We start from the raw sequence: 15,354 nt of genomic DNA, 5'->3' as shown, positions 1-15,354 counted from the left end.
AAGCAAAAATAATATTTTTGCCAAGTGAGATCAAGACAGACTGGGAGGTAGTGTTCGTTGTACTCTTTGAAGGGGAAGTGGAGGAACAAAGCCAGCGCAGACCAGACGTGCACAGAGGGTCTCAGAGAAAGGAGCTTGGACGGGCAGGACTGCGATCACATCGGGTTTTAGCAAATCTTGGGGAAGCGCTGAGGAGACCCGCTGTGTGCTTGTAGGACGCCCTCGAGGATATGGCCTGGAGGTTGGAGGATGGCGGGATGCAATGTTCTTTCAGAAGAAACATCACCCTTCCTGGCGTTAAGAATAGATTTGACCTAAACACAAGCTACTACATATTTCTAGCAACTGGTGCAGCCAAGGATGGTAAGTACTATATATTGATAAAAACTACCTTTTCAAGATTTTTTTCTTCTCTCTCTTCTCCCCTCCCCCCATTTTAAAAACATTTACACTTGCGGGTAAAGAGTTTTCAAAACCCTCTTCCATCTTGCCTTCCCTTTTGACCTTGGTTGGCCTTTAAGCTTCGTTTCCCTAGAAACTAGGCAAAGGTAGGGTCAACTACGCTATAAGGCCACATGCTCACGATGGAAGTGAATTTCTGGCTGGTAAGCAGCATTTGGGCCAGGTATAAGAAGCCGGAAGAGCAAGGAAAGTCATTTTATAAATATCTAGGGGGACCATTGCTCTTCTGCTTTTTATTGTTAATGTTTGGTTTTGTTGCATTTTGGATAGATGATATACCTGGTTTCCTATAAAGTTACATCTTTTTGGAAATTATTGCCTTGTAGTCTGTGGTCTAATATGTATTTTTTTGGGGGGCCAAAGATATATTATATATGTATTCAAATTTCTTGATTATTTTTATTCTTTTTGATACACATTGTATTCTAAAAATAATCTATGCTTCATAATTTATTTACTGATTCTCCTGATGATGACCATTCAGCTTGTTTAAATTTTTTTGGCTAGCATAAAACAAATTTCTGTGAACATTCTTGTACATATACTTTTGGGTAAAGGGTATTTCTGTAGGGTAGATTCTCAGAATGTAGGAATTCACACACCCCCATACTCACGAATACAAACTAACAGGAATAACTCTGCATTCACAGCCTCAAAGTTATACATAATGAACAATAATATGATAACCCATTCTCAAACTGTGCACATCACTTTTCTTTGGGACTTTGGTTTGTTAGTCAAACCCAGTCCCAATCGATCAATGCCACATAATGGAGCATCGAAATGTGCTTGTCTTTCTCTCAGGCCCAGTTTCTGTCGGTTTAATCTAGAATTCTAGATTATTTTTCAAATGTATTCTCTTTCAAGAATTATCCTTGCCATTTTCAATCATCTGTGGTCGTATTAACGGTAATTATTTGGATGAAACCTTGTTTGTGGGTGTCTCACTGTAACTCCCACCTTCCCAGCCTCATGTCTTGGTTGGCTAAATTATTTCTTCAATTTTTTCCCCAATAAGGTCATGTGACCCTGCATCTGGGTTTAGGTTGCTTTTGCACATGAATGGCATCTCTGTTGATATTTATTTTCTATTATTTTGAGAAGGTTTGTTTCCAGGTCCTGACACAGTCTTTTCATTCCTTCTCTTCTGAGGAAGTAATTCTTCTTCATCTTTTTTTTTTCTTCCTGCTTTTTTATAATTTCAGGTCGAATTTATAGACACTCCCAGCAGCCTCTGATTACATATGAAAAACATGCCGTGACAGGTGATCCGCAGGACGTGGGAGCGTCTCGGGCCCCACCCCTGCTGCGGGCTCATGGTGAGCTGCTCCCTGTGTGTGCTGCATCCTCACTCCGCCCGTAACCTTATCTGGTGGCTCAGTGCTGGCTGGGATAGGAGTCGTGGCGAACAGAAGTTAGCAGCTGTTTAGAAATCTCTGTGTGACCATTCACATGTGCAGGTAGCAGGATTTACCTTTCTGTAAAAAACGTTTAAAAATATTTTTATTTTTTTAATACGTTTTTATTGATTTTAGGGAGAGAAAAAGGGAGGGAGGGAGAGACATAGAAACATCAATGAGAGAAACAGCGATGAGCTGCCTCCTGCACGGCCCCCACCGGGGATCGAGCCTGCAACCCAGGCTTGTGCCCTGACAGGGAACTGAACCCACAGCCTTTTGGTGTGTGGGACGATGCTCCAATCCACTGAGCCACCCGGCCGGGGCACCTATTGGTTTTTCACTGGTTTTTGGAGTGAGAGGTGAGATGGTTCCAAGGTGACTCGGGCTGTATTAGCACAATGGTTAAGGGTACAGCTGCTCAAGCCAGGTTGGGCTCGACTTACATGGCATCTCTGTGCCTTGGTTTCCCCATCCGGCAAAACTGGAATAATAATAATTGTAATCACTTCATCGGATTGTGGTAAAGATCCATTAGGTTAGTTCACGGGGAGCACTTAGAGACTGCGCCTTGCACATAGTAGGGCTATGGAAGTGTGAGCTGTTAGAAGCAGTCGTGGTGAGAGTGAAGGCTGTGATATCCGGGTGTTTTGAGGGTATGCCATGGCAGTTGAAGGTACTTTGCTGGCGGTGTCTGTTTTCCGAGCACGTGGCGTGGTCGCTGCAGGATAGCGGGCTGAGTTGGTGATGTCACCATCGCATCTTCCCTGCAGGGGCCTTGATGCTCGTGAGCTGGTTGACCACTGTCAGCGTGGGTGTCATCGTTGCCCGGTTCTTCAAGCCCGTTCTGTCCAGGCCTCTCTTCGGCGAATCCGCTTGGTTCCAGGTAGGCGGGAGGAAAAGGTTCATGCGGTTTCATACTAGCTGTGCGTTGCAGCAAGAAAACACATGAACTATGTGGGTTCCTTTCCCTTTGTGTGTATGTGGCATAGTTTTGTGGTTTCGGGATCCTAATAATTTCTTCTTCTTGCCCTTTGGTTTCCTAACCAGTTGAGAACAGACACAAGGTCCTCGATAGAGGTCACAACAGAGGCGGCTGTAGGCAGGGCTCGGGCGGGGTTGGAGGACGTGCCAGGGCCGTGTGCCTCCCTGTGTGACATAGACTTTGGGACCCGCAGGACCCTGACCTGCATGTCCAGCTGCACCGAGCACAGACGGGCAAGGAAGGCAGAGGGCAGGGAGGGAAATCGCAGGGGCTTCCTGCGTGTCCACAGGGGTCTGTCCTCCGGGTGCTGTGCCAATCCGCGCCAGACTCTCCGGTCAAGGTCATCTGTCTCCTCTGGGGGAGGATCGGAACTAGAAGCGTTTCTTTTCATGTTGCCCTTTTGTCTGGGATCAGGAGGCGAGAGTCAGTCGGTACCCCTCAAAACAAAGCAGAACACACCTTATCTTTCGTGTGTCACATGTCAGGCGTCAATCAAAAGCATCCCTTTGGGAAATCTCATCCCATGGTCTTGTCCCCATGGTAACACCAAGTCCTTTCTCTGGCTCGGGTAACTCTCTTCTCACTGTCATTTCACCCTTTGCAGGTGCATCGGGTGCTCATGCTAATTACTTCCTCCCTCACCTGCATTGCTTTCGTCCTGCCTTTCATTTACCGAGGAGGCTGGAGTAGCGTAAGTACCTCTTACACTGGGTGGTTTCATTTAAATTCACTTGAGCGTCAAAGGAGATTGCTGTTTTATTCTCAGATGATGGGCAAACAGATATTTCTGTGCGTGGGTGACACCACAGCCACGTCCTTGGACATGTTACTGGTGTCTCTGCCCCTCAGTTCCCCCGTTTTTAAAAGTGGGTTATTCATAACCAAGTGTGGAGCATGAGAGTGTACAGTGTGTGCCTGGTGTGAAGGAGATGCTCAGTGACTGGTGCCTGTCATCATTGTCATCACCATCATCACCACCACCACCATCATCACCACCACCACCATCATCATCACCACCATCATTATCACACCATCACCATCATCACCACCACCATCATCACCACCACCACCACCATCATCACCACCACCACCATCATCACCACCATCATCATCACCACCACCACCATCATCATCACCACCACCATCATCATCACCACCACCACCATCATCACCACCACCACCATCATCATCACCACCATCATCATCACCACCACCACCATCATCACCACCACCACCACCATCATCACCACCACCACCACCATCATCACCACCACCATCATCATCACCACCACCACCATCATCACCACCACCATCACTATCACCACCATCATCATCACCACCACCATCATTATCACACCATCACCATCACTATCACACCATCACCATCACTATCACCATCACTGTCATCATAATCAACATCACTGTTACCATCATCACCACCATCACCATCATCACCACCACCACCATCACTATCACCACTACCACCATCATCACCACCACCATCATTATCACACCATCACCATCACTGTCATCATAATCAACATCACTGTTATCATCATCACCATCACCACCACCACCACCACCACCACCTCCATCGCTGTCATCATTACCATCATCACTGTCATCATCAGCATCACTGTTGTCACCACCATCCTCCAATGTTTAAAGCTACAGGAAAGCATGAAGAATGCATAGATGTGTATTATTTCTAACTTGCGGGTATGAATCGAGGGCGGGAGCGAGAGCATTAATGGGGGTCACTCTCTCAGCGTGCAGGTTACCACCCCTACCTCGGCTGTGTGGTGCTGGTCCTGGCAGTTCTGCAGCCCCTGCTGGCAGCCATGAGGCCATCTTTACACGACCCCAGGTACTCGCAGCCTTGCTACACGGCGCTCCTCACGTGCCAGGCATTCGTTGGCACACGAATCTCTTTTCAAGCGGAAGCACTTTGCATTTTGTGAAATTCAGTGATAAATTCTATTTACTTAAAAAGCTTTAAAGTAGATTTCAGATGTCTCATTCCTAGGCGATAGGGGGTTCTCTGGGGAATTCACTGTAGTTACGTCCCTTTTAAGGATCCTTTCGCTTCTTTATTGTGGCAGGAGGCACCTGTTTAACTGGACGCATTGGGGGATGGGAACAGCTGCTAGAATCGTGGCAGGTAAGTGGCTGTGATGCCGACGTTCATATATGATTGCCGGTCGCCCATGATGCAAGTTGTAATTGGGCGGAAAGCCTTTTTAGGTGCATTAGTGATCGGAGTGATTGGTTGTTGAGGAGAAATCAGCCTAAACATTGAAATCCAGAGAGTAATTTCTCGAGATAGCTATTTAAGTCATTATTTCAGTTTTAAGCTTAGGGTTTTTAAAATGACGTTAAAACTTTCCTTTTAAGACTTTTGTTTTTAGCTTTTGCCTTTGCAAACAGAATGAACGCTGCTGGCCGCCAACTGTTTGAGGAGCTCAAGTGGAGGGTCATTTGTGAGCTGGGCTGAGCTGGGCCTTGCGGGGGAGGGGGGTTGGAGGGGGGTCCCAGGCCTCTGTCTCCAGGCCCCTCCCCCGGGGATGGTGCCTCCCCCAGAAGGCGGTTTGCAGAGTCGGGTCTGACTTTCCCGTGTGTTGCTGCCTTGGTAACAAGTCTCTAAACTGGCGCCGCTTCCCTCCCGTTTCCGTGGCCCGTGGGGCTCCTGGTGGAAAGGGGAGCGCAGTCGCCACTGGTTTCCGCACTCGTCTCCCTTCCACCCGCAGCCTTGAAACCTGCAAAGTGCAGCCGCCTCTTTTTTAGAGCATCGCTACAATCTCTCCTCTGACCCTCCCAGTCTAGTTCTAAGACTAGGAAACACGGAGTCACCGTTGGGCCTGAAGTAGTGATTTCATTCACTCATCCACTCTTTGGACACGTGTCCTCTGCTCCAACCCGAGTGCAGACACACAGAGACCTCTCTTGGTGGCGACTGCATGGACATACACACGTGGCTCTGTCTCCCTCTGCACGCAGTGGCGGCGATGTTCCTGGGGATGGATTTGCCGGGACTGGCCCTTCCCGGCCCGTGGAAGACCTACGTGATGCTGGGGTTTGTCGCCTGGCACGTGGGGGCAGAGATCGTGCTGGAGGTCCACTCGTACCGCCTCTCGCGCAAAGGTACTGCCCGGAACCGCTGTCCCGTGAGCCGGTGGAGAGCAGTCGGGTTCCCGATACTAAGCGGGGGCTGCTCCCGGGAGCTCCTTAAACACTCCTGCCCGATCACTCAGGGCTAGAAACTGTGGGCATTTCCTGCCTTTCTCTTTCGTATTCGTCAGGATGATAAATTGTGGGTAAAACAGAAGGGGCCGACTGCAGGCTTCAGGGAGGACGTCTTCGTAAGGACGTGTGCTGCGCGGGTCTGGCTGGGAGGCAGTGGACACAGGGAGCCCCGCATGCCTCGGGGGGGGGGGGGGGGCGGAACCCCGAGCCGGAGGAAGCGGAGATACCCAGGGTCAGCCCAGGGCAGGGCTGCAGACAGCTGTTCCCTTCTGATAGTTTACGGGGCGCTACCTCTGCTGGCCTTGCACGTCGGACACAGCCGGCTCATGAGTGAGCCACGGGGGAAGGGCTGGCTCTGCCCAGCTGTCTGTCCCGGGCAGGCACTGGCCCCAGAGCCCGAGGGTGGAGGGCTGTCCAACCAGCGTGGAGTCTGGGCTGTGTCCTTGGTGTCCTATCTAGTATTCAGCCTCCCCCCGCCGCCAGTGATAAATCAAGGTGGCCTTCTCCAAGCACAACCTCTTTGTTGTCTAATGTAATATGTTGTGACGTTAGGAGTCGGTGGCTTTTGGGAGCTGAATACTCCTGCGTTTTTGGTTTCTGATAGGAATACATATATAGTCGGGCTTCTGCTGACCACGGAGCTGGGGCTTGTTGTTTAAAAGACACACGTACTGTCCAGCTGGCGAGGCTCAGTGGTTGAGCATTGACCTATGAACCAGGAGGTCATGGTTCCATTCCCAGGCAGGGCACATGCCCGGGTTGTGGGCTCGATCCTCAGTGTGGGTCGTGCAGGAGGCAGCCGATCAATGATTTTCTCTCATCATTGATGTTTCTGTCTCTCTTTCCCTCTCCCTTCCTCTTTGAAATCAATAAAAGATAAAAAAAGAAAAGAAAAAAAATGTACTTCACACTTGTATTGTTAGGGGTTTGATCTGGTTGGAATTGCCTAGAAAAGAGCATGTTTAAGTGCCTGTCCTGGAGTGTGAGAGCCTTACTATTGGGGACGTTTGGAACGTCCCGGGAGCTGGAAATGGGAGAACAGACAGCAAACCCTACCCATGAGCTTCGCTGCGCAAGTGTTCGCCTGCACACCCACGGGCCTTACCGACGCATGTTTTTGCTCTTGGCAGTTGAAATACTGGATGACACTAGAATTCAGATTATGCAGACCTTTACCATGGCTGAGGCAGAAGTAAGTCCTTCTTGTTTATAGTTTTACTAGAGGCTTGGTACATGAAATTTGTGCACTTGGCGGGGGGAGGAGGGGCTCAGCCCAGATTGCGAGAGGGTGCAGGCTGGGCCGAGGGACCCCAGCCGTGCACAATCGGGGCCAGAGAGGGACATGGGAGGTTGGCCAGCCCGGGAGGGACTGCGGGAGGGCTCCAGGGCATGTCCAGCCCATCTTGCTCAGTCCCGATCGGCCGGACCCCAGCAGCAAGCTAACCTACTGGTCGGAGCGTCTACCCCCTGGTGGTCAGTGCACATCATAGCGACTGGTTGATCGGTCGACTTTCTGCCCTCTGGTGGTCAGTGTACATCATAGCAAGTGGTTGAGCAGCCTTAGCATATCATTAGCATATTACGCTTTGATTGGTTGAATGGCCAACCGGATGACCGGACACTTAGCATATTAGGCTTTTATGATATAGGATTGACAAAAGCCTTCAGGATCAGCGATCCGTCCTCTCACCTGTGCGTTTTCCTTTCAGGGCCACGGCTTTAAGAAGGCGGTGCTAGCCGTGTATGTCTGTGGGAACCTGACTTTTCTCATCATATTCCTGTCTGCCGTCAGCCGCCTCTGAGCCCGCCGCGGCCTTGCTGTGCCGGCCAGGTGGCGGTCTCATCGAGCCGAGGAACGCGAGGCCCGCGCCGCCTGCCGGGCGTGGGCAGGAAATCCGAGTTGGAGACCAGGCCATGCCCACGCGGGGTTCTGGCGGCTGGCCCTTAGGGTCCTGTGGACTGTGACGGGCCGTCCAGCCTTAGGTGCAGGTCCGAGTCTTAAAGGGAAGGTCGAGGAGAAGTGACCCTCGAATATTTCTCTTTTCTGCACCTTTTTATTGAATGTATCGGGGTGACACTGGTTCATGAAAGGATACAGGTTTCAGGTGAATAACTCCACGCACATCATCTGTACGCTGTCCGGTGTGTTCAGCACCCCAAGTCAGGTCTCCTTCCATCACCACTGATCCCCCGTCTCCCCTCCCCCACCTCCCCCCAGCCCCCTCCCAGTATTTTTATGCTGAGATTTTAAGAATGTTAACATTTAGGAATGTAAACAAGAACTATTTGGAAAATAAAGAATGACGTTAGGATGGAAAGGGGAGGAGAGGAACTATATTGGGGCTCCGGAAGTTCTGTGGGTCTTTTAAGACAACATCTACAGGGTGTCCCCCAAAATGAGTACACACTTTAACAGCTGATAGCTCAATTTTAAAAATAGGATGTATTTTACTAAACACTGCCTTTATAATTATTCAAAGTGTGTATACATTTTTGGGGGGGACACCCTGTATTTTTACTAGTTTATCTCAATGATCTTTTTTTCCTAGGGCTTTTTGGGAAACTGTATTTTTCAGTCCTGTTTTGGGGACTCATTCCTTGCTCTGTGTATCTTGTTTCTTTGGTAAAGGTGGACATGCGGCTGACCCCATGGTAGGTTTTGTTAACATGGAAACATATTATGGATATTATAATGTCTTCCCTAGCTGTGAAATGTGAGTGTGCATCTTCTGCTTAAAAACTGCCTTTATATATTCAGCGACAGAGCTGATGGCCTTTTATATGCTCGGTGTTTTGACAATAAGATTTGAATCCAACAGCCTTTGGAGATTGTATACTTGAATTTCAAAACGAATAAAGCTCACCCTTGTGAACACGTCTAAGTTCCTCTCTTGCCGTGTGGAGGTTCTGCTCTGCTGGGAGCTCCTGGTGCTCTGATGAGCTGGAATCATCCCTTATCTTCCTTCCTGCTGCAATCTTCCTATTTTGGGGCTGCGTTTTATACCTGCCATGAGGACTCCTAGCCAGTGGGGGGCGCCATATACCAGCTGTACCAAAGTACAGCTTGGTTCCTGCCTCCTTGGGCCGAGATTCCTTTTCAGAACTTAGATAACATCATGGATGTATTTTCCTTAAAATCCACCGACTTGATCTTCATTTGAAAAAAAATCCTGTCTCTTTTTTTTTTGGGAGGGTCGGTATTTTGTGTCAGAAACTGAAATTAAGTCCATTGTTTCATTTGATTTTTTTTCTTCCCTGTGATTATTTGTAACAACAGTTTGATATTTTCCCTTTACAGTCCTCTGACCCTGTGGCCGATGAACACAGCGATCTTCGGCTCAGGACACAAGCACAGTGGACACTCTTAAAATAGTAAGAGTGTAGGGCGCACAGTTCACTTCTGTAGCTGTTCTGATTACGTTACCGTTTCTGGTTGGCCCGAGGCCCTGACTTCTATCGGGGATAAGGCAGCCTCAGCCATGTACCCGGTGCCTCTGACTGGGTGAAGGGATGGGGAGGTTTGTTTGTCTTCCTTTTAGTGGAGTTTATCACAAGCAGCGTAGGGGTGAGATGTGACTTTCCCCTAAGTGCCAGGCTACTTACAGCCTAACCCTTCCTTTTGCATGTAAGTTTAAAAATAAATTTTTAAAGCCTAGAAAATGAAATATATGCTAAACTGGTTCACCAGTTTTCACCTCTAAGGGGCTTAAAGGCTAGTGAATTTCTCTCGGTCAGTTCTGTTCTGCATGTGACAAGGAAGGATTCTCTGAAGGGGAAGGGGGACCTCGGTGTGTTTGGTTTTTAGTACGTGAACTTGCTGATGTGCATGTTCAGTTTTTCTTCTTCACGGATTCATCTGTGGGCGCTCTTTGGATATAATATTGATCCAGGGGTCCTCAAACTACGGCCCGAGGGCCACATGCAAATACAAATATTGTATTTGTTCCCGTTTTGTTTTTTTTACTTCAAAATAAGATATGTGCAGTGTGCATAGGAATTTGTTCATATTTTTTTTTTAAACTATAGTCCGGCCCTCCAACGGTCTGAGGGACAGTGAACTGGCCCCGTGTTTAAAAAGTTTGAGGACCCCTGCATTGATCGATTGAGAGTTACCCAACGAAGTCTTTGTCATTTAATCTTAATCGATGAAACTTTTTCAGTAATACCAAGTCAGGATTCTTCTGCTTGGTAAGAAGGAACTCTGAATGGTCAGAAGGAACTCTTATAACAGCAACAGCATGGAGGGACCTGGAGGGTGTGATGCTGAGCGAAATAAGCCAGTCGGAGAAAGACAAGTATCACATGATCCCACCCACATGTGGAATCTAATGAACAAAATACACTGATGAACAAAATAGATCCAGAGACACAGAACCATGAACAGACGGATGCGTTTCAGAGGGAAGGCGGGGGTGGGGTAGTGGGGGGAGAGTTTAACCTTGGAACTTGTATGCATAACAGCAAACAAAGTGGACATCTGTCATACTTTCAACAATAAAGATAAATTAAAAAAAAAGAAAAGAAAATGCCTACCTTCACTTTTCCCAATCTTTCTCTCCATTTTTATAATAAACAATCGGGGTGTCTTTTTAAAACACACACACATTTCTTTCGATAGCAGTGATTGCTAACCGACATGCCTTTCTGTCTTTAGCGATGTTGTCGGGGGACTGAGCAGAGTCACAGGTGCTTGTTTATCTTAAAGACGGGCTCCTCTATACAGTACAAATAAGTATGTTTTTTGGGGGAAAAAGACGAAACTAATTCTAGAGGACTGTGGCTGGGGAGCATTGATCGCCGAGCCTGTTCTGTGTTTATGATTTTCTGGTCTGTGGTCATCGGTCTTAAGGGCGCAGGGAGCTTGCGGCAAAGCTTGTGAATAAATGCACGACTTCACTTCAGTGCTGGCCTGGTTTCCATCAGGGTTTGGGCTCTAACGCGTGGCCAGTGAGCTTCGTCCTTCCACGTCCCGCCCGCCCCGCCCAGGGCGCAGTGCAGCACCTGCCACCGGCAAGTTCTGGGGCACGTGCAGCTCTTGGCTGGAATTCTGTGGATCTGTTACTCTGGTGGGGCAGGAAGACAGGACCAGGTCCCCGTGTGAGATAAGCCAGGAGAGAGGGAAAGAAAGGACGCTTCCTCTCAGCTCTTGTCACAGCTGATGAGGGCCCACGCCGTCCCTGTCCGAGTCCGCTTCTTTCCTCCTGGCCCAGCCCCCACGGCTCACCCCGGGGCCCAGGTCACCGCTGGCCACCTGCCTGGGATGCCCTTTCGGTTCCTCTCGCTCTGGCAAAAGCCAGCTTGTCAGGTTCTGGCTCAGGACTACCCCCCTCTTGGAGCCCTTCCAAGCACATGAGGTTGCTCACCGCTCGGGCGGGGCTGGCTCCCTCCCGGTTCCGACCATCTGCAGGTTTAGAAGCTGCAGGTCTGTAGGCAGGTCACTGACCTTCCCTGGGGCCCATTCCTTTTTTTTTTCTTCCTAAATATATGTTTTTACTGAGTTCAGAGAGGAAGGGAGAGGGGGAGAGGGATAGAAACATCAGTGATGAGAGAGCATTATTGATCGGCTGCCTCCCTGTGGGGCGGAGGGAATGGGAGTCGCATGATGCACAGACCATTTTCAGTTTGGGGTGATGAACGTATTCTGGAGATTGAGGTGGCAGTTGCACAACATCGCGAATGTAAGAAATGCCACTGAATTGTTCACTTTAAATTGTTATTTTTTGACCCGGTCGGCATGGCTCAGTGGTTGAGCGTTGACCTATGAACCAGGAGGTCACGGTTCGATTCCAGGTCAGGGCACATGGCCGGGTTGTGGGCTCCATCCCCAGTCTCTCCCTCTCCCTTCCTCTCTGAAATCAATAAAAATATTTTTTAAAAATTATTTTTATGTGAATTTCACTTCAATAAAACAAATACTGGTCTCATGACTGCTCTTGGATTACACCTTTGGGTGGAAAAATCCAGGGGTTTTGCTGGCCCTAAACTTGTTATGAGTTTAGTTTCTTATTTTGTTATCAAAGAAGTTCATGTAATTTCATGTCGTGCCTGGTCCCACACCTCCGGTTCGGGGAGGAGACTTCTCCAGGTGTGCAGAGCCATCTGTGGAAGTGTGACGCCTTATTCAACGTGGAGGAAATCGCCTCGTACTCTGCATTTCCCCGTGAGGATCTCAGCAAGTGTTTTGATTCCCCATCAGACACCCATACTCTTAGGATAAGCATTTCCCGAATCGAGCAATGGCTAAGGTCTTGTCGAACAGAGTCTCCTCCAGAAATGAATGTAAACTTTTAAAAAGCAGCTGCCGTGAGCCCCGCCCTGCCCCGGAGAGCAGAAGTGGGAAGGCCCCGGGGCGGAGCCCACCCCCAGGAGGAAGGGGGTTTGAGCTCCCTGTTCTCAGGCTGTGGCTTCAGAGCAGCTGCAGTGAGCCCTGTGGTGCTGGGTGGCAGGGCACTGTGGTCTCGGCACGGACTGCGGGACAGGCCGCCTGCCGCTGTCAGGACAGGGAGGGGGCGTCCTGGGAAGGAAGACATCAGAGAGGGGAGCCCAGCGCCTGTTTGCCCGCCGCTCTGGCAGTCTGGGCTACGTGCCTGCTGCAAATTAAAAGATACACAGAACCCGGCCAGTGTGGCTCAGTGGTTGAGCATCGACCTATGAACTCGGAGGTCATGATCCGATTCCTGGTCAGGGCACATGCCCGGTTGTGGGCTTAGATCCCCAGGGTGGGGTCATGTGGGGGCGGGGCGGGGGGGGTGGGGGAGTCAATCAATGGTTCTCTCTCATCATTGATGTTTCTCTCTCTCCCTCCCTCCTTCTCCTTTCCTCTCTGAAATCAATAAAAATAATTTTTAAGAAAAGATGCACAGACATGGAAACAATGCAACAGGACCATATAGAATTGAGGAGCTGAAAGAAGTATTTGAAAAAATTCACTGGATAGAATTAATACCAGAATGGAGACAGCAGAGAATAAGGAGCCAGTGGATTTGAAGGTAGATCGATCAATAGAAATGATCTCTTTGAAGAGAAGAAAGAAAAACTTTTGGAAAACAGTTGAACCCCAGGGACCTGTTGAATGACAACCTGCGTGGTATTCTCTCAGAAGGAGAGGAGGCTCCGATCTAACGACTAGGAAATCCCTGAATTTGATACCCTTACTGACTCCGGACGCAGGGGGACATGTCGCGCAGGAAAACCTGAAGGGAGGCTTATGCAAGTCATAGTGGAACCCTTGGAAGCAAAAATGACAGCGCACATCCTGGAAGGAAAGAGAGAAAAAGGAAAGATTGCATTCCAACCTCCGACTTCTCCCAAAAGTGTGTGGGGGCCAGAGTGTGGGTCAGGGTTATGGCTAAGGTTAGGGAAGAGGGGGAAGGAATGGGACCCTGGGACCCGGGGTTGGGGTGTTTGCATGAAAGTGTCTCTGAAATTCGAATCTCCAGATTTTCTAGAACATTCCAGACAGCAGAGGAGCTCTTTCCTCCTAGAGACCAGCTGGGTTTTTACAAAGAACTCGTCTGAGGCTGATGCCTCTCAGGGTGATGCTGGTCTGTTGGGTCTGCTGCTGCTACCTCCTGGTGCCCCACACCAGCGACTGAGGTTGGGTCTCATCGTCTCAGCAGGGAAATTCACTGGAAGACCCACAGCACATGGGTGCCAGGCGAGGGCGTGATCCGGGGAGGATGCGTGTGTGTGGATGTGAGGGTGTTGGGTGGAGTAGGAGAGAACTGGCATCAGCCTATGCTTCAAATTAAGAGTTCACGTCCCGGCAAGAATCCTTAGGAATGCATGCTGCACACATTCTTACTGCATGTTGATAACAGGATTCTGTCTTGTTCACCACCATCGGTCAAGCCTAAGACCAGCTTTGTGTCCTCTGAGAATAGGGGAAGTCCTCCATCGACCAGCCTTGGGTCATACCCAGTCATTGAACCAGGGGGCTCACATTGAACTGAATGACAGAAAGGGTGATGCCAGTTATCGTCTGTAAAGTCATGTACACTAGCAACATAATCCCAGTCCCGTCCCCAAATGTGAGGATAACCATCGCACACACCTGTTGGACGTGTGCCAAGGGCTGAAGTCTCTCCCTAGCCAGCCGACTTGGGCCTCAGCGGGAGGATGTGGTTGTCTTACTGCCTTGGTGGGTTGGGAAGGCCCCTTCATGTGTCAGAGTTAAAGATGAATCTTTCTGTGACAAGGGATAGTGGCTCCCGATGATCTTTCATTTGTATTCACAAAATTACAACATCAGTTAATAGAATAGAGTCAGGCTATTTTAAATAACTTTATTCTTAAATTTAACAAGCTGTTTTTAGAAATGCTTTGGTATCAAGACAATAAAAATATTCTGGTTTTCACCCCCACTGAATCATGTCAAGTAACTGGAAAAGCTGAGTGTTCGTTCTCCCAGCTTTTTTGCAATATATATATATATATATATATTTATATATATATTTTACAAATAATGGCTACTGCTTACTCACATGGCTTAATATGGATATAATCATAATTTTTTTTTGGATCGAAAAGAAAAAGAAAGAAACACAGTATCCAGGAGAGAAAGTGGCAAACATTTCGTAGTTTCTTCTCCAAAGTATGTTTATGTAGATGGTACACCTCTCAGATAACTTTTTTCCCCAGCTTTGCCATTCTTATCCTTAAAGCTGCAAATTAAAGAAAAAAAATAGTTATAAACAGAAATCTTAATGTCTACTCTAAATGACCATTTCATAGAATGCAGGAAAGTCTGAAACATACCTCAGATGATTTTGTCCAACAATGTGAGCATTGTTTTAGTAGCACAAAAAGATAGTAGAAATAATAAGCTATGATTAACTCAGGGTAGAAGCAGGGTCAGAACTAGAAGGAGCCTGTTACTATAAAGATTAGGAAAATCAGTAGAGCAAGCAAGGCAAAAGTGGAGTCAATATAGGGTTAGCGCACAGCCTCACTGTTGGCTATCGATAAATTCCATCGAGGTCAACGACTGTGTTTTGTGCATATTCCGGAGCTATGCACAACTAAAATAAGGCATCGACTCAAACTCTATTTCATGGTTACATTATCTTTTAATTCATCAAACTTGACTATACCAAGGGGCTCCATTCTTGGATAGAGAGTGACAAAAGCAAAGTTTTTTCTAATGAAACCACGTGAACCAGTAATGAAAGTTGGAGTAATCATAAAACATCTTTCAAATGCCAAATACACATTTCTGAGCATATCCCACCACTAATGATGTACTGGAGGAAGAGACCATTTTTAAAA

At 48.3% G+C, this 15,354-nt stretch overlaps 2 protein-coding genes across 4 annotated transcripts in view; one reads left to right on the top strand and one right to left on the bottom strand.

Moving 5' to 3' along the window:
• Nucleotides 1-8,962, top strand: part of FRRS1 (ferric chelate reductase 1) — a 34,447-nt gene extending 25,485 nt beyond the window's left edge. For both annotated transcript variants that reach the window (XM_070396383.1, XM_070396382.1), the window contains exons 8-16: nt 216-363; nt 1,668-1,781; nt 2,633-2,745; nt 3,449-3,535; nt 4,614-4,711; nt 4,947-5,005; nt 5,842-5,985; nt 7,218-7,279; nt 7,797-8,962. In XM_070396383.1, the coding sequence (XP_070252484.1) occupies nt 216-363; nt 1,668-1,781; nt 2,633-2,745; nt 3,449-3,535; nt 4,614-4,711; nt 4,947-5,005; nt 5,842-5,985; nt 7,218-7,279; nt 7,797-7,889 (918 nt within the window). In that variant the 3' untranslated portion in view covers nt 7,890-8,962. The remainder of the gene's footprint in view (nt 1-215; nt 364-1,667; nt 1,782-2,632; nt 2,746-3,448; nt 3,536-4,613; nt 4,712-4,946; nt 5,006-5,841; nt 5,986-7,217; nt 7,280-7,796) is intronic.
• A 5,385-nt stretch (nt 8,963-14,347) lies between these two features.
• The window catches only part of PALMD (palmdelphin), a 37,603-nt gene continuing 36,596 nt past the window's right edge, over nt 14,348-15,354 (bottom strand). For both annotated transcript variants that reach the window (XM_070395976.1, XM_070395977.1), the window contains one exon: nt 14,348-14,750. In XM_070395976.1, coding sequence (XP_070252077.1) covers nt 14,707-14,750 — 44 coding nt within the window. In that variant the 3' untranslated portion in view covers nt 14,348-14,706. The remainder of the gene's footprint in view (nt 14,751-15,354) is intronic.

This window comes from Myotis yumanensis, unplaced genomic scaffold (genome assembly GCF_028538775.1).
Source record: "Myotis yumanensis isolate MYYU_CA2020_CCGP unplaced genomic scaffold, mMyoYum1.0.hap1 SCAF_17, whole genome shotgun sequence".
Lineage (NCBI taxonomy): Eukaryota > Metazoa > Chordata > Mammalia > Chiroptera > Vespertilionidae > Myotis > Myotis yumanensis.
The sequence above is the reverse complement of the archived record's forward strand: the minus strand, read 5'-3'. Positions and strand labels throughout refer to the sequence as shown.